Below are 25,454 nucleotides of genomic sequence, written 5' to 3' on the forward strand. Positions count from 1 at the left end.
CTGGTCTCCTTCCCCGAACAACCCAAACTCTTGCAGAGGAGGGAGGAGTACAAGTCTGATATTAGTTTGAATTTTTGCATTTTGTTATGTTCAAGTATAATTTATTGTGGCCAATTTGCCTAGAAAGATCAGCACTCTAGCAGAGCCTGTTTATTCCAATGGAATGTGAACCACTTACACTCTACCCACTGTGCATCTGCTAATACAAATTGATGTGTTGGCAGAAGAGCCAACACCATGTTGCTAGAGGAGGCCGAAATGCACGCGTTTAAGCTCACGCAGACTGGCGTGAGGTCTGGAACAGTTATGGGAATTTATAATAGCAAATAAAGTACGTAGTTGATGTAATACTTAACTTTAATCCATAATTGGTGTACATCGCTCTTGACAGTACATGTTTTACAATCTCAATATAAACTGGTAATGGCGCCTTGCTAGGTCGTAGCAAATGACATAGCTGAAGGCTATGCTAACTATCGTCTCGGCAAATGAGAGCGTATTTGTCAGTGAACCATTGCTCGCTAAGTCGGCTGTACAACTGGGGCGAGTGCTAGGACGTCTCTCTAGACCTGCCGTGTGGCGGCGCTCGGTCTGCAATCACTGACAGTGGCGACACGCGGGTCCGTCGTATACTAGCGGACCGCGGCTGATTTAAAGGCTACCACCTAGCAAGTGTGGTGTCCGGCGGTGACACCACACAAATCATGGAAGATAAATCACTTACTGACTGCTGGCCACCACTAGAGAGTATTGGCCCAAGCCACAAGCTCTCTCTCTGGCACTGGCTCAAAGCTGGCTGGGACATATTTTCTTCCTATTTCCTTTTCAGACTTAAGCTCTGCAGTGACTAACTTACATTTGTACAATATCATCTCCCAGACCTGCCATGACTGGTTTGCACATTAAAAACAATCCTGGGTGCATCCAAATGAATACCGAATAAACTACATTTTTTGCTTTAAGAAGATACATCTTATCGATTTAACACCCCATTTTGACTATCTTCACTGGGTTCAATTTGCACGTGCACAATTTATCAATAACCTCTGACCAAGTTTCCCATAAAATGCAAACCTTGAAGAACATGGTATGAAGACTACGGGTAAAGTAGCAAACGTATCCATATCATAAATGACATTTGCATGTAATGAGGCCAAATGATTTTGAAGTCATAGTTCAGGTCCCTCATTGGCATGTACTTCACAGTAGTACAGTACTTAGCTCCCAACAATTCACTTTGTTCAAGGATGAGGATTATGATGGGATAACCACATTTATCTCTTATGAATAATTCTTTATCAATGCATAGGGTGGAATTGTACAAAATCAACTAACAGGACATTTCAATTATAACTGCCAGGCTGATAGGCTGTGGGGGGATGCTTACAACTTTCCGCTGATATTTCATCTCTGAATCTTCAGACATATTACCTCTGAAGATGTCTCCCACAGTCAGAGATGAAATGTTAGGGGAAAGTTTTATGCGTCAATCATGACCTATCAGCTCGAAAGTTTTAAGTGAAGTCAGTTACGGCCGTGGAAGCCTACTTTGTAAGACTAACAGAATATTATTTGCTGCCACTTAGTGTAACTGGTGTACTTTACCTGATATTCATTCAAGATGTGCTGGCACAATTGTTGAAGAATATACCTTTTTTTGTTCATTGGAATATGTAGTTTAAACATTATGCTGCACCATCCCATGTCAACATTAATGTCTGTAAGTATCTGTAAAACTAATATAATCAACATTTGGTTGGATAGGGAGGTCCTTTCCCATGACCAACATGACCACTGGATCTCACACATATAGATCTTTTTTTCTATGGGGTATATGAAGGGTTATTTATGTATGAAGTACAGGTAAAAACTGGAGAGAAGCTGGTTGGTAGGGTCTCTCTGTAGAGCACACATTCAGCTAATGCAACAAAATTGTGTATGTCATTGCAAAGCATAGACTGAAATTGGTGGTTGTCACTGAATGGCTGTTATGAGCTTAAGTTGTTACAATAAACGGAAAGATGTTAATATCAAACAAAGGACTACATATTTGTTCTTTTATATCAAAGTACTCACTTCAGGAGCCTCAATACTCTCTACAATTTTAACTTTGAATGTTTGGGCACCTGATATATATGACAGAAACTATTTGCATTTGAAAAGCATGAATGACAAGTTTTCAACAAAACATACAGTACAACTAACAAAATTGAATTTGGATAAAACATTTTCCACTATAATGTGTACAACAGCTCTACAAAGATCCTGAGATACATCCAGTTTACACTGGATACAACTACTGTTAACTCAGAATCACGTATCAGTAATAGCCAAGATCAACAAAGGGCAATTTTGCATTTCTAAAACAGTTACACCTCTTTGTGCCATAATTAATTGCTCCTACAGACTTTTCAACAAATCTCTGGAAATAATAAATATATTTATTTCCAACAAAGTCAGAGGTATTCCATATTAGTGTAAGTTCTGCACATCATCACTCTGTTGTTGTAAACTGCTCCAACCCAAGTGGACAATGTTCTGAAAGCAAATCTGTTCTCAAACACATGGATACTCAAGTCTGAATAGAAATTGTACACAATTTTTGACACAAGGAAAAAAGAGTGCTGATCAGTAATCCTGTCACATTAAAGGCAACTGGGATGTGGATACACTGGGACAGTCTGGATGGGTCATTCACCCATTACTAGCCCTGAATTATGGTTTATGAATACTGCATAAGGGTAGTCAATGATGATGTAAGTAGTTAGTGTGGATCTTGTGGTCCATAACAGATGTCTAGTTTCTCAGTTAGTTTCAAGTATATCTGATGCACAAGGGTCAGAGCACAGATTCAACTCATCTGGCTGGGATGATTAAATGTGGCCACAATCCATGCAGCAATGGTGGACATCACACACAATGGGTTCCATTTAAGGAAAGCAGTGTGGCATCAGTTATGTAAAAACTGAGACTTCTCAAGCAACAATGTTCTCAAGAAAGAGGGGCAGTGTGATCTCACTGGCAATATCCATAGCATGACCATGGTAACCAACGAAAACTCCAGAACTCTATTAGTTACTTCATCAGTACTTTCGATGCCATACTGTGATGCACCAGTGCCAACCATTAATGGCTGCTGTGGATTGAAATGGGACATATACAGCGTTTGGAACAACTATTGTCTTAAGTTCATTGTATGCATTATCGTATTCATCAGACCACTCAAGCAGCACTCCACTCGATCCTAATTTAAAGGAGCAGCTACAGCAAATTTTGGATGAACACCCAATGCAGTTTAATTTACCAGGGAATTACTGCAATTCATGTTCTGATTCAATGAAAGACTGTTAAAAAATCAAGAGGATTGTTCTGTGGGTGGTATATCCTTTGTTTCTAGTATATGGTCATGGTTTTCCACCTGCTTAAGAAAAATAGCATGTTACAATTTTTTCAATATGTTTTACCCATTATACTTCATATAATACTGCACAAGTATGTAAATGTTGTCCAAAGATCCCCTAGATAATTCACCCATCAAGGAATTTTCTACCTGACATTTGAGGTAATGATGGAACATTATCTTGCACCAAATACTTTGACCAGCACTTATTAGTACTGATATTTTCAAATGACATGCTGATGGCAAAAAATTATTTTGACTTTCTGTCCAAAGGTAATTTGAGCCGTGTCTCTTAAGTCTCTGCCAACGTGGAGAGTAATTCCTTATGACAAGGGACCACATTTCAGTTTGTCATTTAGTTGATAGTATATTTGAAATTGCTACAAATAAAGGATCTCTCTCTCTCTCTCTCTCTCTCTCTCTCTCTCTCTCTCTCTCTCTCTCTCTCTCTCTCTCTCTCTCTCTCCCCCCCCCCCCCCCCCTCCCCACCCAATGGAATATTTGGCTGGTATCTTGATTTTAGCATTGTGTGTGCAACATATGAATTTGCATAACCAAAACCAGAAAAGAACAATTCAAACAGTTACATTCCCTGCTGAGATTGTTCTTTGCAATAGTTTCCAATAGCACCTGTATTCTGCCACACACACACTCCAAAAGCTTTGAATACGACCATCACCATTACAATCATACCCAGGGGACAGTGTGCTGTGACAATGTTCCCCTCCTCCCCCCCCCCCCCCCCCACCATCAATTGCTATTGGTTCTTACCTACTGCTCTTTTGTTGCCAGTCGACTCCCACACTAACTGGTCTCAGATCTTCCTGAATTATATCACCTCATCTCTCCTTTTTGGCTTGACAGGCAGTCTCCTTCCATAAAGTACAAAATACAGTGGCTTTAAATGCTGACACAAAGCATTCATTCGTATAACATAGTCTGCCCACCTAAAGCATTGACTCCATGGTTCTTTATGTAATTCCTCTTATCACAAGGTGTGTTAAAAAAATATGGAATCTTCAGCTGGCAGAAACATATTTACTGATTTGAAGGTAAAGAACCCTAATCCCCTTCAAAGCAGCCTCCTTAGTAATGCACACGCTTCTCCCAACACTACTGTCATAGTTGGAAACAGTTCTTGAGTGTGGGTTTTGGAATGGTAATCAGCTGGGCCCCCGGATCCTGAACAATGTCATCTCTTGACTCAAATAGTGTTCCTTTCATATGCATCTTCAGTTTGTGAAAATAGTCCAAAGTCACATGGAGCCATGTCGTTGGAGTATGGACCCTAACTAACAACAGTAATGTTTTGTGTGTGTGTGTGTGTGTGTGTGTGTGTGTGTGTGTGTGTGTGTGTGTGTTTTCAAGACAGAATTTCTTCTGGTCCATTGACAGGAGTTACAGTATGAATTTCATGGACTCTCCCCTCATGCACAAATTATTGGTCAAAATTGAATGTACTGATGCAGTAGCTATACATACCTCTTTGAATGTTCTTGTACTATAATTCAACAGTCTTTCATGACCAAAGTTTGCATTTGCTCAATGACATTTTCATTTTGACTTGTTGAAGGTTTGTTTGAATGTGGTTTGCTGTTCACAGATGTGCAACAATTTCTGAAGTGGTTGTACCCCTCTTTTATGTATAAGTTGCTCCTGGCATCACCCCCAATAGCCTGTCAAATCATGTACATGGTTTCCACTTTGGTATTGCGAAGCGTATGGCAAAATTTGATGCAATATCACTGCTCAATTAGTTCTGTCATTTTACAAGTAACTAGACTCTCACAAAGCTCGCTGCACATTGTCACTTGTAGACCAACTGCCAGCGACTAACTCTTCTTGCTGTCAGGAGGAAATTCACAACTGCACACAAATGTCCCCTATCATATCGCCACTGAAGAGCATCTTCCGCATTTCATTCATTTATGTGGGAATGATGAAGGTTCAATAATGGGCCAAAGATTGTGTTTAAAATCCAGTATGAATTTTTACTGTGCAGAGGATTGTACACTGATCTGAAAGTTTCTAACAGACTAAAACTGTGTGCTAGCCCTGCAAGATGTGCACAAGAACTTCTGCGAAGTTTGAAAGGGAGGAGATAAGATACTGGAAGAAGTAAAGCTCTGAGGGCCAGGTTGTGAGTTGTGCTTGGATACTCTGTTGGTAGATCACTTGCCTGCGAAAGGCACATGGTTTTAATCTGCCATGAAATATGTTTATACTCTCCTGTTTAAATGTCAGTTGATCGTTCCACTCTAGCTTCCATGTATTCCATGTTTCACATATATGTAACACCACTGGTTGGATTAACGTCTTACATAGTCTGAGTCTGAAGCATGTGTAGATGCAAGGTTCAGTACTGGGAGGGGATGGTGGGGACAGTCCAAAATTAATTTGCCATCACTTCCAAAATTTAACATGCCACAGATGCCTATGGTTTTAATAATAATACATATATTTTTTTAAAAATATAATCATAATAATTTGCTCTGTTGTGCATCATGCATCTATCCTGAATATCACATCCAGGGAGGAACTCTTCTTTGTTTCTTTAACAAGTAATGTGATGTTGTCTGCTGCACACTCCATGAAATCACAATTTGAATATTTCTTCCACTGGACATCAGGACCACATTGTCAGCATATGCCAAATGTGAAATGGTTTTTGCCTCTAATCTCTATTCCAGTGAAATTTTCATATAAAAGTTCTTGTGACAACTTCTCTTTCCTGCCCCTCCCCCATGTCAGCCATGCAATTATGTCAAAGCTTTCCATTAATTTGTTTCCAAATTTTATATAAAGAGCTGGTTCACCATTAATGGGAGAGATTACCTGACCACTTTATGCTCTGCTGCTTTAAAACAAGCTCTTTACTTGATTATTACTACGGTCATACATGCCAATACCAGAACCGTAGAACACGAAAACAAAAAATGAGTTAAAAATGACTACACAATAAGCCCAATCGATGGAAGAAAAGACAGCAAAGGGGGGGGGGGGGGGGGAGACTTGGAGAAAGGTCCACAAAATATGCCATAGAGAAACAGAGGTTCTGAAATAAAGATTAAATGTCCTTCGCCACATTGCTACAATGGGTAAAAAGTAAAATGCGATTGACAGCCAGCGCATCATCCACTGAAACAGCCAATAACTCAGATGGCGAACATAAATGAGAACGTAGGTGGTCAAAAAAAAAGGGAATTCCATCAGGAAGTGGAGAACCATCAAACTTGAGGCCGTGGGTACAAAGTGGTGGGGGAGCAACACTTAACAAATGGTGATGGTTAAAGACCGTGCCCAATATACAACTTAGCTAAAATGATGTCATGGTGAGAGGGCCGAGAGGTGGTCATCCATGCAGGTAATCCATGCCGCTGGGAGAGGCTTAATTCCCCAGAGCTTTTTCCCATGAAGGGAGGATCAGTGGCGATGCCAAAGTGACATCAGCTGCTGACAGACGGCAACAGAGACCACTGGAGGGAATGGAAGAACTAGTGGGCTGAGGTAAACACTGCAGCCTTGGCAGAGGCCACATTCCACATCAGACCGACATGACCAGGAACCCTATAAACATCACAGCGGCTCCATCAAGAGAGAGCATGTGACAGCTTTCCTGGACCCCTTGCACTAAGGGATGGACTTTACAGCAGAGAGAGACTCTGAAGGGCACAGACAGTTGGAGCAGATGATGCAATAGGAAAGGCTGGATCGTCAGGTGTACTGCATGGCCTGATACAGGACGAAGAGCTGTGCTGTAAATACTGAGCAGTGTTCTGGAAATTGATACCGAAAACCGTCAGTACCAATGATGAAGGCACACTCGACACCACAGTCAGTCCGAGAGCCATAAATGTACATAAAGGTACTACTGCGAAGTCCCATGCAAAGGTCATGAAACTTACAGTGATACATGCAAAGGTCATGAAACAGAGTGAGGCTGGAGTAGTGTCCTTAGGATGCAAATGAAGGCCAAGGTGAACACAGGCCGCTGCATGAAGCCAAGGTGGTGGATGGTTCACACCCATTAGAACGTGGCAGATAGCATGAAGTTAAGCTGCTGGAGCAATAGCCTAAAGCGAAATCCAGGAGGTAACAGAGGAGGGGGACATGCCCCATACTGGTGATCAAAGGAGTCAGCAGAGAAGGAAGCACAGGCATAGCATACAAATGGCATGTTTGTCTGCTGAGAAGAAAGTCATGGTAATATAACAGCAGTAGTTCGGCAGCTTCTGCAAACAGACTTTCAACCGGGCTAGTGTAAAAGGCACCAGTGGCCAAATGGATGCCACGATGTTGGAATGTATTGAGATGGTGTAAGATGGACGGACGTGCAGGCACATAAACAAAACACCCAGTCTTGTTTCGAACAGACAAGGGACTGGTACAAACAGAGGAGGATGGTCTGATCCGCTTCACAGGAAGTACTGCTGAAGACAAGTATGATATTGAGGGATCACGTACAGCGGGTGGTCAGGTAAGACACATGGAAAGACCAAGAAAGTTTCTTATTGAGCACGAGCCCCAGGAATTCTGTAGTTTCAACGAACAGAAGAGCAACAGACCTAAGACATAAAGACAGTGGAAGAAACCAATTGCGTGCACCATGAGAAATTCATACAAACTGTTTTGTCAGTGGAAAAGTGAAAACCATTGTCGACACTCCATGAGTAAAGACAGTCGACATATTGCTGAAGACACTTCTCAAGGGGACAAGTCTGTGGAGAACTGAAATAAATCACAAAATTGTCAACAAAAAGGGAGCAGGAGATGCCTGGCAGAAGACAGGCCATAATAGGGTTAATGTCGATAAAAAAGAGGATGATGCTCAGGACGGAACTCTGAGGCACGTTGCTTTTCTGGATAAAGGTGTCCCAGAATGCAGAACCTACACATACCTTGAAAACTTGGTCTTTTAAAAATTCCTGACGAAAACAGGGCATGCAGCCATGGAAGCCCCATGTGTAGAGAGTACAGAGGATACCAGTCCTCCAGAGGGTGTCAGAAGCTTTCTCTAAATCACAAATCATGGCTAGACTGGTATTTTGCCAAAAAACCATTCACGACATGGGTGGACAAAGTGATGACATGGTCAACTGCAGAAGAGTGCACTCGAAATCCACACTGTGCAGTGGTTAGTAAATTGTGAGACTCGAGCCACCATATTAGCCAGACATGAATCACACATTCCATCACCTTGCAAACACAGCTGGTGAGAGAAATGGGGGTGATAACTAGAAGGAAGGTGTCTGTTCTTACTGTTATTAGGTATGGGTATGACAGTGCCTTCATGCCAATGTCTGGGAAAAAGTGTCCTCCACCCAGATGCAATTGTACATGTGAAGGAGAGAGTGCTTGCCCAGAAGAGAAAGGCTCTGCAACAGCAGTATGTGAACATTGTCTGACCCTGGGGTAGAGGATTTGGATGAAGTGAGAGCATGATCTAGCTCCACCATAGTAAAGGCGGCATTGTAGCACTCACGGTTCTGAGAAGAGAGGGGTATCGCTAGAGCCTTCTCCACTCGTTTCCGATGAAGGGAGGCAAGGTGATAGTGGGTGGAGCTTGAAATCTCCACAAAATATCGGCTGGAGGTGTTCAAGATAACAACACAGTCTACTATGATATCATCTGCTACTGTTAGGCTGGAAAGTGGGGAATGGACCTTGGTCCCAGAGAGCCGTCAGAGGTTGGCCCACATGATGAAAGAGAGACTGGAATTATTAAAAGAGTTAGTAAATGAAAAATCTAGCTGGATTTGCGATGACACTGTGAATGCAACTGTTCATAAAGACAGCAGTTTTCTATCATAGGATGACAGTTAAAATTGCGGAGAGCACTTCTCCGCACGCAAATTGCGTCACGGCATGCCTCCTTCCACCAAGGGACTGGGACACTGCGTGGTACAGAGGAAGTGCCAGGAATGGAACATTCTGCGGTGGTAAGGTTAACATTCGTAAGATATTCTACCCGTTCATCACAACTGCGGAAACGTTGTTCATCAAATATTGCCAGGGAGGAGTAAAGCCTCCAGCTGACCTTAGATAGCTGCCATTTGGATGTGCATGTAGGTGGGGTAGGAATCAGCAAATGGATAGCACATGGGAAATGGTTGCTTGAGTACATGCCAGACTGAACAGACCACTCGAGACGATGGGCAAGCTGACAGTGCAGAAGGGGAGGTCCAAATGGGAACAGGTGTGCATGGAGTCTGAAAGGAATGTGGATACTTCCATGTTAAGGCGAAAGGGGATGATGTGCATTAAAGTGACCGAGCAGCAGAAAGGGGTGATGGAGTTGCCCAATAAGCTGGAGCAAGTCTGTCCTAGTGACAATGAATGATGGAAGTATGTAAATGCTACAAAGGGAGATGGTGAAGTGAGGAAGGAAAATGCAGACTGCAACAGCTTGAAGCCGGGTAGTCAGGGAGATAGGTTGACTATGAACATTGTAACAAGAACAGTACTTTAAGTACCAGATAGTAGAATGCAGAGTTTCCGACAGGCCAACAACTTGTAAGCAACCATAAAGGCACTTTTGCCTTCACCCAGATCTCCTGGACAGCCTGCTTGTCGAGATACATGGGACAATCTTGGGAGGAGACAGCCTGGTCACCGTTTAATTGATCGAGTGGGGAGGAGGAGGAAGCAGACAATCGCCCTCGTGAGTATCCCTACCACACATTTGGCTGATTGTCGACAGGACATTCGAGTGTGTTTATAATGATCACTCTGGTACCAGCACATTGGGTTCAGGATGTACAGTTGGACTGTGATAATTTCATAGCCTTCTTTGATCTTTGATGGAAACACCACTCTGCCAAAAGTGAGAAAAAGAGTGCGTGTAGGAACTAAGGATGCATCTACCTTTTTCATCACCCGATGCACTGCACTGACACCCCGATCAGAGAGGTACGTTTGGATTTCTGCCTCAGCCAAACCATTGAGCAGCCGTGTGTAAATAACACCAAGGGAAGAATTCAGCATCCGATGGGACTCGACATGAGTAGGATAGCCGTGGAAGAGCGAAGCTGCAAGCAGTTGTTGTGCCTGAGACACTGAAGTAGTCTCAAAAAGCAAAGTTCCATGCTTAAACAAGAGCAGGATTTCACAGGGTCGGGAACTGCATCAACACTTTTCTGAATAGTAAACAGATTTACCATAGCAATGGACTGACTGTATTCAGTACATGAACGCATGAGGAAAGCTGGGAGGATCTCTGAATCATCAGCCTCATTCCATTTACATTTAGTAGATGTTGACTGAAGATGATGATTGGCTCACTGCAAGAAAATCCCCCATGATTGCCAGTGTCTCCAATGCCATGCTCCTTCCAATTGGGTGGGCTCCCTCGGAGGGGGGGGATGTACCCACCTTAAGTGATTGTTCACACCTCCTGAACACCTGACAGAGGGACCAATCAACAATTTGGGAAGGTAGCAGCTCAGGCAATCACCTCTCCCTGGGCTTGGCCTGTACCAGGGTGTATGTGCAAACCCTACCTATCAACCTGGGGCTGAGAATTACGCATTACCATATCACCTGTTATGTGTCAAACATGTGGGACAGCCTTCAGGGATGCATGGCGAGGTAGAAGAAAAAAGAGGAACTTCAAACACAGAAGCAGAGGAAGATAGAAGGGGAATGAAAAAAGAAAAAAAGGAACAAAAAACAGTGGAAACACTGTTCTTATATTGCCTACTGAAAATACAGAACATTTCCAAAAACATCCCAGTCATGTTCCCAAAAGTAGGGGAAAAAGAATAGCAAGAGGATAGACACACAGCATGAAAGGGAAAAGATGCTGCAAAAGCTAGGGCCCCATGGTAGCCAAGCTTAAACCTACCAAATAGTACGCGAGCCCCCTGGTGGGGCTCTTTACTTGGTGTGTCTCATAATTCTTCAAGGGTGTGTGGCCATACAAAGGGGAAGTGTAATTTTCTATACTGACTAGGGCTGCTTGTAAAGCATGGGCTTTTTGTATCACACTGACTTCTATTAGCTCTACTCTGTTTACAAGTCGATCTCTATAATTTTACTTGGAAATACTATGGACAGATATTGTATATTGGATTCTGTACATTACGTTTCTCACACTGACAATATATTTGTCATACAGTATTAAATAATATTTATACAAATTTGTCCTTGCTGGGAATTGTGAAACACCACAGGGCTGTTTCAGTGAGTAGCTACTTCGATCCAGAGGGTTGAATTTGAATGTACTTGAATGACCTATTCATCATACCATAGGCCCCTCCATTGTCATGTCTCCCTAATGGCGGGAGAGGGGAGGGGGAGGGGGGTGGTCAGGAAGCTTCAGACTCTCCATGTAAATTACTGCACAATGGTGTGCTGATAGATCAAGTTCCAAACATCTGAGCCAGAGTACGATTTAGCACATCATGGTTTTTCCCTGAGAAAATTATGCTTTCATAATATAGGGTTGCTGCTGGTTTTCCATTGTCTACTGAAAAGTATGATTCCAGCTTTTTTTTACTCAAGTACTGAGATAAATATGCTTTAATTACCGAGTAATCAAATGTTCAAATGTGTGTGAAATCTTATGGGACTTAACAGCTAAGGTCATCAGTCCCTAAGCTTACACACTACTTAACCTAAATTATCCTAAGGACAAACACATACATCCATGCCCGAAGGAGGACTCGAACCTCCGCCGGGACCAGCCACACAGTTCATGACTGCAGTGCCTAGACCACTCGGCTAATCCCGCGCGGTGCCGAGTAGTCCATTATGCTTGTACGATTAAATGAAAATGGTTTCTGTGGTAACTGGAACAATCTGACTCCACAAATGTAAGAAATCTAGCAAACTGTCAATAATAATCCTGGCCTGAAATGCCTGGGAATATTTTCTGAGCCATTTGCACATGTTTTTCAGATGGATTTTAGGAAACACTAAAGGGCAGCTGTGTGCAGTTTATGGAGCAGTATCACAACTCAGTCAACAGGTGTATCTGCTGATTAAACATGATGATAACTTCACACATTACCTCATCCACGCCAGCCCTGTAGAACACACATTTAAAAATGACACAAAGATTAGCATTTTTTGCATTAGTGCCGCTAAGGTCATTAGAAATGGAGCAGAGTTGTACTGAAGAAAGATAGGGCAGTATCTCTGAATTCACCAAAAATGATTTAATGAAGTAACATGGACCATAAATCTGGATGACCAAATGGGAATTTGAACCCCACTCCACTACACACATTAAGATACACAACTTCTTGTCAATTTAGTAGCAGAGGTTCACACAATACCTTCAGAAATCTAAACAATATTGTCATCTTGATAAGTCACCCGGACATGGATACATTGGAACAGCATGGGAGTGTAATCCACCAGTTACTACGTAAAGCTGTGAACTGCAGTTCACACATATTAGGCAGCAGATGATGGAGGTGGTTGGTGGACAGATGCACACACTAAGTGGCTGACCTTCAAGGATGTGCGACACATGGGAGCTACACCACACAACTTGTCAATTCTGCCAATCCATCCAGGATACAATCAGATGCTGCAGGAATGCATGCGGAGATTATTGACCTTGAGCAGAACAGGGACAACTGGACAAATGTGATTCCAGCTATAGACAATTCCAGAGAGCAAACAGAACAAGTTACACAAAAGACTATATGCTTGCCCCAATCAATTCTATGGACTACATTGGTCAAGGAGACTGCAGTCTCAATGGTTATGCCTGAACTGCCATGGTGAAGGCAGTTGTAAACTTCAGAACTATTTCCATCAGTGATCAACATTAGGCATCCCATCTGTTGTCATCCAAAATGAATACCAGAGTATTGTAATGTATGAATTAAACATTTTACATCAATATGATTACAAAATATTCTCAGAGTTCTAACCATTTTAACTGGATATAAATTCACAAGTGTTCAGCCAAGTGCTCCTCCGCCACTGTCAAGTGGTAACTGACTGGTATGAAGCTGCTGACCTGCAGCTGTATTTATGTGACTGATTAATGTGGCATACCACAAAACTACGTTCTCATCATAGAAGCATAGAAAAATCGCTAGAGAACTTAACAGATCAGTTTATGGATGTCCATCCTATTGCATGGATGAGGGACTTCAGCTGATGATACAGGGTGTTTCAAAAATGACCGGTATATTTGAAACGGCAATAAAAACTAAACGAGCAGCGATAGAAATACACCGTTTGTTGCAATATGCTTGGGACAACAGTACATTTTCAGGCGGACAAACTTTCGAAATTACAGTAGTTACAATTTTCAACAACAGATGGCGCTGCAAGTGATGTGAAAGATATAGAAGACAACGCAGTCTGTGGGTGCGCCATTCTGTACGTCGTCTTTCTGCTGTAAGCGTGTGCTGTTCACAACGTGCAAGTGTGCTGTAGACAACATGGTTTATTCCTTAGAACAGAGGATTTTTCTGGTGTTGGAATTCCACCGCCTAGAACACAGTGTTGTTGCAACAAGACGAAGTTTTCAACGGAGGTTTAATGTAACCAAAGGACCGAAAAGCGATACAATAAAGGATCTGTTTGAAAAATTTCAACGGACTGGGAACGTGACGGATGAACGTGCTGGAAAGGTAGGGCGACCGCTTACGGCAACCACAGAGGGCAACGCGCAGCTAGTGCAGCAGGTGATCCAACAGCGGCCTCTGGTTTCCGTTCGCCGTGTTGCAGCTGCGGTCCAAATTACGCCAACGTCCACGTATCGTCTCATGCGCCAGAGTTTACACCTCTATCCATACAAAATTCAAATGCGGCAACCCCTCAGCGCCGCTACCATTGCTGCACGAGAGACATTCGCTAACGATATAGTGCACAGGATTGATGACGGCGATATGCATGTGGGCAGCATTTGGTTTACTGACGAAGCTTATTTTTACCTGGACGGCTTCGTCAATAAACAGAACTGGCACATATGGGGAACCGAAAAGCCCCATGTTGCAGTCCCATCATCCCTGCATCCTCAAAAAGTACTGGTCTGGGCCGCCATTTCTTCCAAAGGAATCACTGGCCCATTTTTCAGATCCGAAACGATTACTGCATCACGCTATCTGGACATTCTTCGTGAATTTGTGGCGGTACAAACTGCCTTAGACGACACTGCGAACACCTCGTGGTTTATGCAAGATGGTGCCCGGCCACATCGCACGGCCGATGTCTTTAATTTCCTGAATGAATATTTCGATGATCGTGTGATTGCTTTGGGCTATCCGAAACATACAGGAGGCGGCGTGGATTGGCCTCCCTATTCGCCAGACATGAACTCCTGTGACTTCTTTCTGTGGGGACACTTGAAAGACCAGGTGTACCGCCAGAATCCAAAAACAATTGAACAGCTGAAGCAGTACATCTCATCTGAATGTGAAGCCATTCCGCCAGACACGTTGTCAAAGGTTTCGGGTAATTTCATTCAGAGACTACGCCATATTATTGCTATGCATGGTGGATATGTGGAAAATATCGTACTATAGAGTTTCCCAGACCGCAGCGCCATCTGTTGTTGAAAATTGTAACTACTGTAATTTCGAAACTTTGTCTGCCTGAAAATGTACTGTTGTCCCAAGCATATTGCAACAAACGGTGTATTTCTATCGCTGCTCGTTTAGTTTTTATTGCCGTTTCAAATATACCGGTCATTTTTGAAACACCCTGTATATATATGAGAAAAAGTATCACAACATGGTGTCGAGTAGAGACTACTGAGGAAAGCTAGCCCATGAGTACCAGTAATGAGACATCTACAATAAATGTGCCAAGGAAATCTAATACTCTTTTGGCAGTGCTGGGGCCTGAGGAGACGGTAATGTGCTGCCAAAACTAGTCACGTGAGACAATAAAGTCATTCTCAACATACAGCTGCTGTGGTACTTTTTCTCATATATTAACAGATTGGCCTTCTTAATGCAAAACTTCCCCAGTGTATAAAGCTGTACCATGTAGTTACCACTTGCAAATGTCCAAGCAGCACTCAACTGTAAGTTCATGGATGTATAACCACTTTATGTGGCTGGAATTTCAAGGAGATTTTATTCATACCACAGTATTCACAACAAACTCTTTTGAAGCCTACATCAAAAATGCACTTGGCATCAAGTTCTTTATACGTAAGTTAACTGGAGTCCAAGAAGCAAAGAAGCCAGACTAAAGAGATCAAAGTTTTGTGTAAGAAACTACATTTTAAGTAATTTACCTTCAATTTTAAGCTCTTGTACAATAGTAAAAGTCCTGGTTTTAGCACACACCACAACTTAGTCCAACTCTTAAGCGTGCCACGAACTTTTAACCAGTCAGCTAATACAATTACAGATGGATCTTTGAGAGAGCTCAGTAGTTCTTTAGCCACTCTTTTTTTCTCTCGGCAGTAGTTTTTGCGCTGGGCTTTGTACGACTCTTTTCTTGTTAGAGGTTGTAACTGGAAATAGAAAAAAGAAAATGAGGTATTATAGTTATCCACGTCATGGGTGATCTCCAATTTATTACTGAAAACTGATACCTGTTGTGGAGTAATTTTATAATATAAAGTAATTAAAATGTCTAGGTTGAGTTCCACTTTCATACGCCTACAATTACAGCAAAGGCCGAGAACAGCATGCTAAGAGAAGCTTACCTGTTTCCTTATCTATGGAACAACAACAATGTCAATAATGGTCATATATATCATGCAAAATATAAACAAAACTTCACAATGCTTGTACAACAATGTCTCAAAGAACACTTGGTAATATGCATAAAGCTGTGAGCTACATCATCTATAAGGAGGGAGGCAACAGCGAACACACATTTTAATTAGTGTATTACAGTCATACATGCTGAATTTCAAATGCATTTAAAATGGATAAAGCAAACTAGCAACATTTATGAGCTTCAGTTAATTTCAGCTAATGCCTTTACTTCTACAATAAAAACATTTTATAATGTTTGCAATTACCAACAGTGTTTCATCAGAAAAAGGGACCGAGTGAGGTGGTGCAGTGGTGAGCACACTGGACTTGCATTTGGGACAATGGCAGTTCAAACCCGTGTCCAGCCATCCTGATTTACGTTTTCTGTTATTTCCATAAATTGCTCGAGGCAACTGCCAGGATGGTTCCTTTGAAAGGGAACAGCTGAGTTTCTTCTCCATCCTTCCATAAACCGATGGGACCAATTAACTCTGTGTTTGGCTCCTCCCTCAAATCAAATCAACCAACCAACCAACCAGAAAAACGAGGGGGAGGGGGAAGCATTATAACGACTGAGTCTAATAGTTAATATCAGTAGTGTGCATCTTCATGTTAATTATACATTTAAAAAAGTAGGCTCTTCAACTGTTAAAACTAATACAAGCCATTATCAATTTTACCACCTCAGCTTCTGTAGACAGATAGCAATGTGGAAGTTATTTGACCAGCAACCAGGTATCTATCAGGAATGATTTAGTATTTTAGAATATATCCAAAAAAATAACAAAAACAAATGAAATAAAAATCGTCCAGTATCCTGGCCCAGCAATTCGGGAGGTTCTCCAGAAGATATGGGGCTCAAGGACAGCCACTAGGCAGCACTGCTACATCTGCAGGCACTGGTATCATCACTGCAAGCACCACCATTAGGACACGCCCACCTTGCTGGCCTATAAAGCCAGCAGCACAGCAGCTCTCCAGCCAGTCATAATTACTTTGTGCTATTGCTATATCTTAGGTTGTTGATCTTGATTTACTTACTGGAATCATTATTCTACTGTGCTATCTCCACTGTTTGTCTTCCTCCCCTTGTTGTCCAGCTGTTTACTTTCATGTGTCTCGTTGTCCACGTGTTTCCTCTCACGCAACTCATTGTGATGCCCTTGGCTGGTTGGTCTCCCTTTCTGGTTCTTGAGTTATTCCCAGTCTTATTAAATTCCAGTCAGTCAGTAGAACTGGTGATGAGGTAAAATGTTAGCGGCACCCTGTAGATGCAAAGCTTGTGCAACTTGTGGAACAGCAAAAGCTACTCCTGCAGCAGCAGTTCCAACAGCAACAGACAGAGTTGCTCCATCAGGAAATTCAGCTTTAAAAGATCAACTACAGATTCAGTGTACCCACCCAATCCAGGCTGTGGTCACTTCCCATGTGGCTTTCTGTCCAATCTCATTTCCGTCATTTAATAATGCCAAAGAGGTCTGGGACACTTATTTGCAGCAGTTGAAACAGTACTTTGCCACATCTGAGGTTTCAAGTGATGCTTTCCAATGGTCCCTCTTCCTTTCTTGGGCTTCCCTGGAGAAGTTTTTCTCACTGAAGAAGCAGTCATGCCCACATTTGAGGAGACATGCTCCTGCTGTTGAATTATTATTCACAACAGTTCAATGTGATTGCATTGTGCCTCGAGTTCCATCAATACTACAAGCAACCTTTTCAGTCGTACTGCTTGGGAGTGATTGATTTGCAAGGGTTGAGATGACATTCCAGTATCATTTGTGTAAATCCATCTTGCAAATCCTCATATGCAGATTCTTTGATTCACAACATAGTGATCCAATTAACTACCAATCCAGAAGGCTGCATTGCAGCCTTCAAACTGGACAACCCATTATTTCACAATATCTAGACAATTGCGCACTCTTTTGAGATCACACAGGATACAAATGAAAGACTCACAGTCCATTATCTGGTAGCTGTGGTCCAGCTGCTGCCTCAGGGGCAGATTTCTCATATGTCTTTTCCTCAATTGGGGCATCACGACTCCTCGATTTTAGACATTTCAATGGCCTCATAGCAGACAGCCACAACCCAATGGTATAAGCAGCAGGGTCACCCATTGTGTCTTGACTGTTTTGCAGGACACACACATGTGGATTGTCTGGATCGCTGGGCACATTGTGCCTGTTGTTGGAAAGATGGACATCTCTGAACCAACTGCCATAAACTGTTGGAACAGTTGGATACCACTCTCCACATGCTTCAATGGATGGTATATGAACATCTGGTAACTGTTCCCCATGGTGATCCTTAAGCTACTAAGTTGTTTATCAATCTAATTGTGGTGTCACCGCCAGAGACCACACTTGCTAGGTGGTAGCCTTTAAATCGGCCGCGGTCAGCTAGTATACGTCGGACCCGCGTGTCGCCGCTATCAGTGATTGCAGACCGAGCGCCGCCACACGGCAGGTCTAGAGAGACTTCCTAGCACTCGCCCCTGTTGTACAGCCGACTTTGCTAGCGATGGTTCACTGACAAATTACGCTCTCATTTGCCCAGACGATAGTTAGCATAGCCTTCAGCTACGTCATTTGCTATGACCTAGCAAGGCGCCATTATCATTTGCTATTTATCTTGTGATGCATGTACCGTCAGACCGATGTTCACCAATTATGGATTAAAGTTAAGTATTCCATCAGCTACGTACTTTATTTGCCAGTCTCAATCCCTTTAACTGTTCCAGACCTCACGCCAGCCTGCGTGGGCTAAAACGCGTGCCTTTCGGCTTCCTCATAGTGGCTTGGCTGTCTTGCCAAGTCACAACAGTTTGGCGATGAGAATTTTGCGTTCGTATTGATTTTCCCGATTTACTTGTGTCATGGCTTCGACACAATCTCCAGATGTACTGTCCGAATTTTATCGCTTGCAGAATCAGCAGACGCAGGCCTTATTGGATGCCCTTGGACAGCTCGTCCAGGGTCAACGTGCACTGCAAAACGATGCGGCAGCCGCCGCTCCACCGCTCACGCAGACACAACACGCAGTTGCACCACCTTTTTGTCCTTTTGATGCGGCGCTGGAAAGCTGGACGGAGTGGTCATGCCAATTTGGATTCCATCTCGCCGCCTACAGAATTCAAGGTAACGAGCGGCAGCCTTTCTTATTATCGTGCGTCGGCGTGTCCACGTACCGTGTGATAGTCAAATTGTTTCCCCGACACGACGTAGAAACTCTGTCCTACGAAGCAATTTTGTCTGCATTAGATGCATATTTCAAAGAATCAGTCAATGTAGTTGCCAAACGGTATACGTTCTTTCGTACAAAACGTACGGCGGGTCAGACTAATAGGGAGTGGGTTGCAACCTTGCAAGGCCTTACTAGGGATTGTGCTTTTGAGTGTGAATGTGGACTCCCTTATTCAGATACTATGGTGCGTGATGCAATTGCACAGAACGTTTCTGATGTTCGTATACGGGAACAGATTTTGAAACTAGTCAATCCCTCCCTTCAACAAGTGATTGACATACTGGATTGGCAGGACACACTTTACTTTGCTCAGGAATCATTTGAAACTTTGCCACCTGTGTGTCACGTTAACCGGCCCGTCGGGCGAACTGCACGGAACAGTAAACAGTCCTCGTGCCCGGCCGCGCCAAAGCCGCCTGGCTTTCAGCCACGTGTCCCGTGCCGGCATGCAAATGCAGTAAAATCATGCCCGTGGTGTGCTACTAGACATTCACGTGAGAACTGCCCGTCACGCCAAGCTATTTGCTTTTTCTGTAATAAACAGGACATGTTCAAAGTGTTTGCCAGAAAAAGCTCCGATCGGACACTCACAACCATTCCAGGCCCTTTGCTTTGCGCCGGAATCGGAATTGAACCAAGGATACTCAGGCTCGCGACACTTCGCCTATGGAAATTCATGTAGTACATTCCACTCCGCCCAGTGCCAATTTCTCTAACAGTGCCTGTGTTGGTCCCACAAATAGTGTGCGTCGACATCGCCGGAAATCTCGTCATGTCGCAAGTGATTCTGTACCAGTGTCAGTTCACGTTGCACAAGACAGTCGCTCTTGTCGTCAGTGGGACAATAAACTTTTTGTAGATTTGGACATTAACGGCAAAGTGATACCATTCCAGCTTGATACCGGAGCTGCAGTTTCACTGATCAATCAGGACACGTACCAAGAGCTGGGCACACCTCCGTTGCATGCCGCAAATGTTAAGCTAACTAGTTATTCCGGACAGGCGATCCCTGTGTTAGGACAGTGCAGCCTTCTTGCAACATACAAGGGACAATCGAAACTTGTGTCATTTTACGTCCTTCGTTCTTCTGCTGCAGTGAACTTGTTTGGTTTCGATTTATTTCAGTTGTTTAACTTGTCTATAGTAAATCAGGTCCTATTAGTGAACCAGACTGTGCCTTCAGACAGTGTTTCTCGTCTATGTGAAGAATTTGCAGACATTTTTGCACCGGGCCTCGGTTGCACTAAGAACTATAAAGCACATTTGGAACTGAAAGTCAACGCGCAACCGAAATTTTTCAGAGCGCGCAATGTTCCCCACGCATTGCGTGATGAGGTCGCAAAAGCGTTACACGATTTGGAATCACAAGGTGTAATTGAACGTGTGCAGGCTTCCCTCTGGGCATCACCCTTAGTAATTTTGCACAAATCTTCCGGAAAATTGAGACTTTGTGTGGACTTCAAGGCAACAGTGAATCCACAACTAGTGACTGCAACTTTTCCTTTACCCCGCCCGGAAGATCTTTTTGACAAACTGTGCCCAGGTAAATATTTTTCGAAGTTGGACCTAGCAGATGCGTACTTGCAAATACCGGTGGACGAAGAATCCCAGCGCGTTTTGGTGGTTAACACGCATCTTGGTTTGTACCGATTCAAACAACTGCCATTCGGGTGTGCATCCGCCCCTGCATTGATTCAGAAATATCTACAAACTGTTTGTGCGTCGGTCCCTACTGCAGCAAACTATCTGGACAATATTGTGATCTCCGAAAAGACGGAAGAAGAACATTTAGCCACTCTCAGAACATTATTTCAGGTCTTGCGACAAAATGGTCTTCGCTTGCGGAAGGACAAATGTGTGTTTTTTGCTCGTGACTTACCCTATCTGGGACATGCACTCAATGCCCAAGGCATACATCCCAGTCCAGAGTACATCCGTGCCATGCAAGACTTGCCTTCGCCACAGAATTTGAAGCAGCTACAGAGTGGGCTGGGAAAAATAAATTACTATCATCACTATGTGCGCCACGCCTCTTCCATTTCAGCTCCGCTTCATCGCTTACGCCGTAAAGGTGTTCCATTCGTCTGGATGACGGAATGCGAACGCGCCTTTTGCCAGTTGAAATTGGCGTTGCTTTCCAATACTTGCCTTACGCCATTCGATCCCCAGAAGCCCCTTTTGTTGATGGTGGATGCATCAGATTTCGGGATCGGTGCTGTGCTTGCGCACAAAGATGGTTCGCACAATCGCCCTATTGCCTTTGCGTCCAAATTGCTCTCGTCTGCGCAAAGAAATTATTCACAGATCGAGAAAGAAGCACTGGCTCTCGTATTTGGTGTTACCAAGTTTCATGATTTCTTGTATGGTCGTCACTTTACCATCATCACAGACCACAAACCTTTGACATCGCTTTTTCATCCGACCAAGCCTGTACCTCCACGTACAGCGCACAAATTCATTCGCTGGTCTATTTTCCTCCCGCAGTACCGCTACGATATCTTGTATCGGTCCACTGCTAAGCACGGAAATGCCGATGCGTTGTCCCGTTTGCCTGTTGCTGAGGATAGAGCATTCGATTCCTCCGAACTTGCTTGCATGTTCATTGATTCGGAAACTGATGACGTGGTCGAATCATTTCCGATTGATTTTCGTCGTGTAGCTACAGCCACAGCTGCTGACCCTGTCCTTGCTACCGTTTTGCGTTTTGTTGCTACGCAATGGCCCTTGTCAGAGTCACGGATCGAGGATCCGTTGGTTCGCCGATTTTTTGCTCACAAGGAGAGACTTTTTGTACGATGTGGTGTTTTGCTGTTGCGTTCTGATAATGATCAGTCCAGGGTCGTGGTCCCACATTCATTACAGTCCTCTGTCTTAAAGCTTCTCCACCAAGGACATTGGGGTATAGTGAGAATGAGCCAACTTGCTCGTCAGCACTGTACTTGGTTCGGAATCGATGCTGCGATTACGAATATGTGCTCTTCTCGCATGGCGTGTGCCGAACACCAATCCGCACCACCGCGGAAATTTTTTGCATGGCCAAAAACAACTTCCCCTTGGCAACGCTTACACATTGATTTTGCTGGTCTATTCTGGAATGCTCGATGGTTGGTTGCGGTAGATTCATTCAGTAATTTTCCTTTTGTTGTCCGGATGTCTTCCACGACGTCATCTGCCACCATCCAAGCGTTGTCCGCTATCTTTTGCATTGAAGGTCTTCCACAGACTATTGTTTCCAACAATGGCCCGCAATTCATGTCCGCAGCATTTCGGTCATTCTGCAAGGCCAATGGTATTCAACATCTGATGTCCGCGCCGTTATCGCCACAGTCAAACGGTGCCGCTGAACGATTGGTGAGGACTTTCAAGTCACAGATGTTGAAGCTGAAAGAGTCGCATTCTCGGGAGGACGCGTTATTGCTCTTTTTGTCCTCGTATCGCTCTCAGCCTTGGGATGGTCGCTTGCCGGCTGAATTGCTTCACGGTCGCCCTTATCGAACCTTGATGTCTTTGCTACATCCGCCGCATCAGGTTCCTGTGCAGCGGCGGCCACCTGCTTTTGCTTTTGCTCCAGGCGACGTTGTCTATTATCGCAACTATCATGGTTCACGGCGTTGGCTCTCAGGGCGCATTCTTCGCTGCCTCGGCCGCACTATGTATCTGGTTTTGGGGGCCTCTGGTGAGGTGCGTCGGCATCTCAGCTGTGCCTCTGTCGTCGCACGGGATCTGCCGCTCCCCGTCTGCTTTCAGCGACGGTGCCATCCGGTCAGTGCCCTGGGGACCCATCTACTGGCTCGCCTCAGCCCCAGGTGTCACCGACGCTGCCTTCCATTTTGCCCCATGGCAACGCGCCGCCGCCGCCTGTTCACCCGCCGGCCATGCCCGCGGTGGACGCGTCGCTGCAACCGCCGGGCGCCTCCCTGGGTCACGCACCGCCGTTCACTTCCCGTGACCAGTTGTCCTCCACCATGGAACTCTTGCCCGCTCCGGACCATCTGTCGTCTTCGCCCGACGGGTGCTCCGGCTCGATGGAGGTCGACCCTTCGGCCACTCCTGTCCCTCTATGGGCGCATACCCCGCATGTTGGCGTGCACCCTGAAGCAGGTTTTCAGGCGTTTCCTAGCTCCCCTCGGGCCGAATGGCAGGGTGCGAGTGGCACAGCCTCGCCTGTTGTTAGGCTTCCCACCTCGTCGCATACGCCAACATGGGGTCCTTTCCATGGCGGGCGGAAGCCTTATAACACAACCGTTCGCCGATTTGCGGGGGAGGAATGTGGTGTCACCGCCAGACACCACACTTGCTAGGTGGTAGCCTTTAAATTGGCTGCGGTCCGCTAGTATACGTCGGACCCGAGTGTTGCCACTATCAGTGATTGCAGACCGAGCGCCGCCACACGGCAGGTCTAGAGAGACTTCCTAGCACTCGCCCCAGTTGTACAGCCGACTTTGCTAGCAATGGTTCACTGACAAAATACGCTCTCATTTGCCGAGATGATAGTTAGCATACCCTTCAGCTACGTCATTTGCTACGACCTAGCAAGGCGCCATTATCATTTGCTATTTATCTTGTGATGCATGTACCGTCAGACCGATGTTCACCAATTATGGATTAAAGTTAAGTATTCCATCAGCTACGTACTTTATTTGCCAGTCTCAATCCCTTTAACTGTTCCAGACCTCACGCCAGCCTGCGTGGGCTAAAACGCGTGCCTTTCGGCTTCCTCATAGTGGCTTGGCTGTCTTGCCAAATCACAACACTAATGATTGTGAACCAAGAGGTCTATTATCTGGTGGGCACAAGAGCCACCATTTCCTTGATAACTCTCCAAATGTAAGCTCACCTGGGCTCTGCTGACTTGGCGCCACCTTCTCGTACATTGGTCGCATATGGTGACAATTCGACACCTCTTCCTGCTCCATTCTTAATCACTACTGCCTACAAAAAGGTCACATGGCTGATAACACTGTTTGTGGTCAATAGACACTCAGCTGGCTACATTTCTGGTCTGGGTGCCTTCTCGCTGTTTGGATTTTCACTTGGTGATGAGGTTCATGTCAAATCTGACAGTTCCTTTCCAGGAACTCAACGACCTCTGTGCTGCCTTTGGGCCTCTGTTTAAACCTGGCCTGGGGTGGGCCACAGGTTTCCAAGCGCATATCTCCTCATGTCAAGATGCAGTGCTCTGTTTCTGTTAGGCATGTCCTATTCTTGTCTCATTATGGATAGTCATGAAGGAAGAACTCCATCTCTTCCATGAACCTAGGGTGATTGAACTTGCTAAAATAAAGCTTGGGTCACACCCCTGGTCATGGTCAAGAAGCCCAATGGCTCTCGCTGGCTTTACAGAGATTTCAAATTGACAGTCAACACCCAGCCACAAGTGGAAACGTACCCCATACCACATCCAGAGGACCTCCTCACAAACTCAGTCAGGGGCAAATATTTTTCTAAGATATAAGTTTCCAATGCATATTTGCAGATCCCACTGCATGAGAAATCACAATGCATTATGGTCATCAACACTCCCTTTGGCTTATACGAATACAAGTGCCTGCCCATTGTGATCTCTTCTGCTTCGGCAATCTTCCAGAGATACCTGGAAGGGATAATGATGTCCATCGCTGCTTGTACTAATTACCTAGATGTCTTAACTGACGTAAGCACTATGCATCATGACCACCTGCACAACCTCTGCACCCTCTCTACTTTGAGTAATGAAGGGCTCAAGTTCCACCTCCACAAATGCCAAGCCACAACGCAAAGCCAAATTAATGATATTAAAGCAAGGTTCAATTTGGAAATCGAAAAGATCCAAGAAAGTGTGGAATCTATACTAAAGGTAGAAGCAGACAAAAAAGTTTTCAGGTTGAAAACTGAAATTGATGATTGTAAAGCAGAACGCTCACATTTGACAGAACAAGAAATATGGAAGCAATTAAATTGGGAACAGAAGTGTAAGCCAAACACTTCTCACATTCAAAGCAAAATTTGTGACCTTGAGAAGAAAATTAGGGACCACCTCCATTTCTGTAACTGATGGAGTAGCTCACAACAAACCGTTAAGAGGCCAAAGAACAATTTGATTGAGTCACAAGACATAATGGTTGGCACTCTATAGACTTCCTGAAAAACTG

General features: G+C 44.2%; 1 protein-coding gene across 2 annotated transcripts in view; it reads right to left on the bottom strand.

The window, feature by feature from the left end:
- The window catches only part of LOC126184565 (oxysterol-binding protein-related protein 8), a 211,549-nt gene that overhangs the window by 134,580 nt on the left and 51,515 nt on the right, over positions 1-25,454 (bottom strand). For both annotated transcript variants that reach the window (XM_049926994.1, XM_049926993.1), the window contains exon 6: positions 15,609-15,830. In XM_049926994.1, the coding sequence (XP_049782951.1) occupies positions 15,609-15,830 (222 nt within the window). The remainder of the gene's footprint in view (positions 1-15,608; positions 15,831-25,454) is intronic.

The sequence above is a fragment of the Schistocerca cancellata genome, chromosome 4 (genome assembly GCF_023864275.1).
Source record: "Schistocerca cancellata isolate TAMUIC-IGC-003103 chromosome 4, iqSchCanc2.1, whole genome shotgun sequence".
Taxonomy (NCBI): domain Eukaryota; kingdom Metazoa; phylum Arthropoda; class Insecta; order Orthoptera; family Acrididae; genus Schistocerca; species Schistocerca cancellata.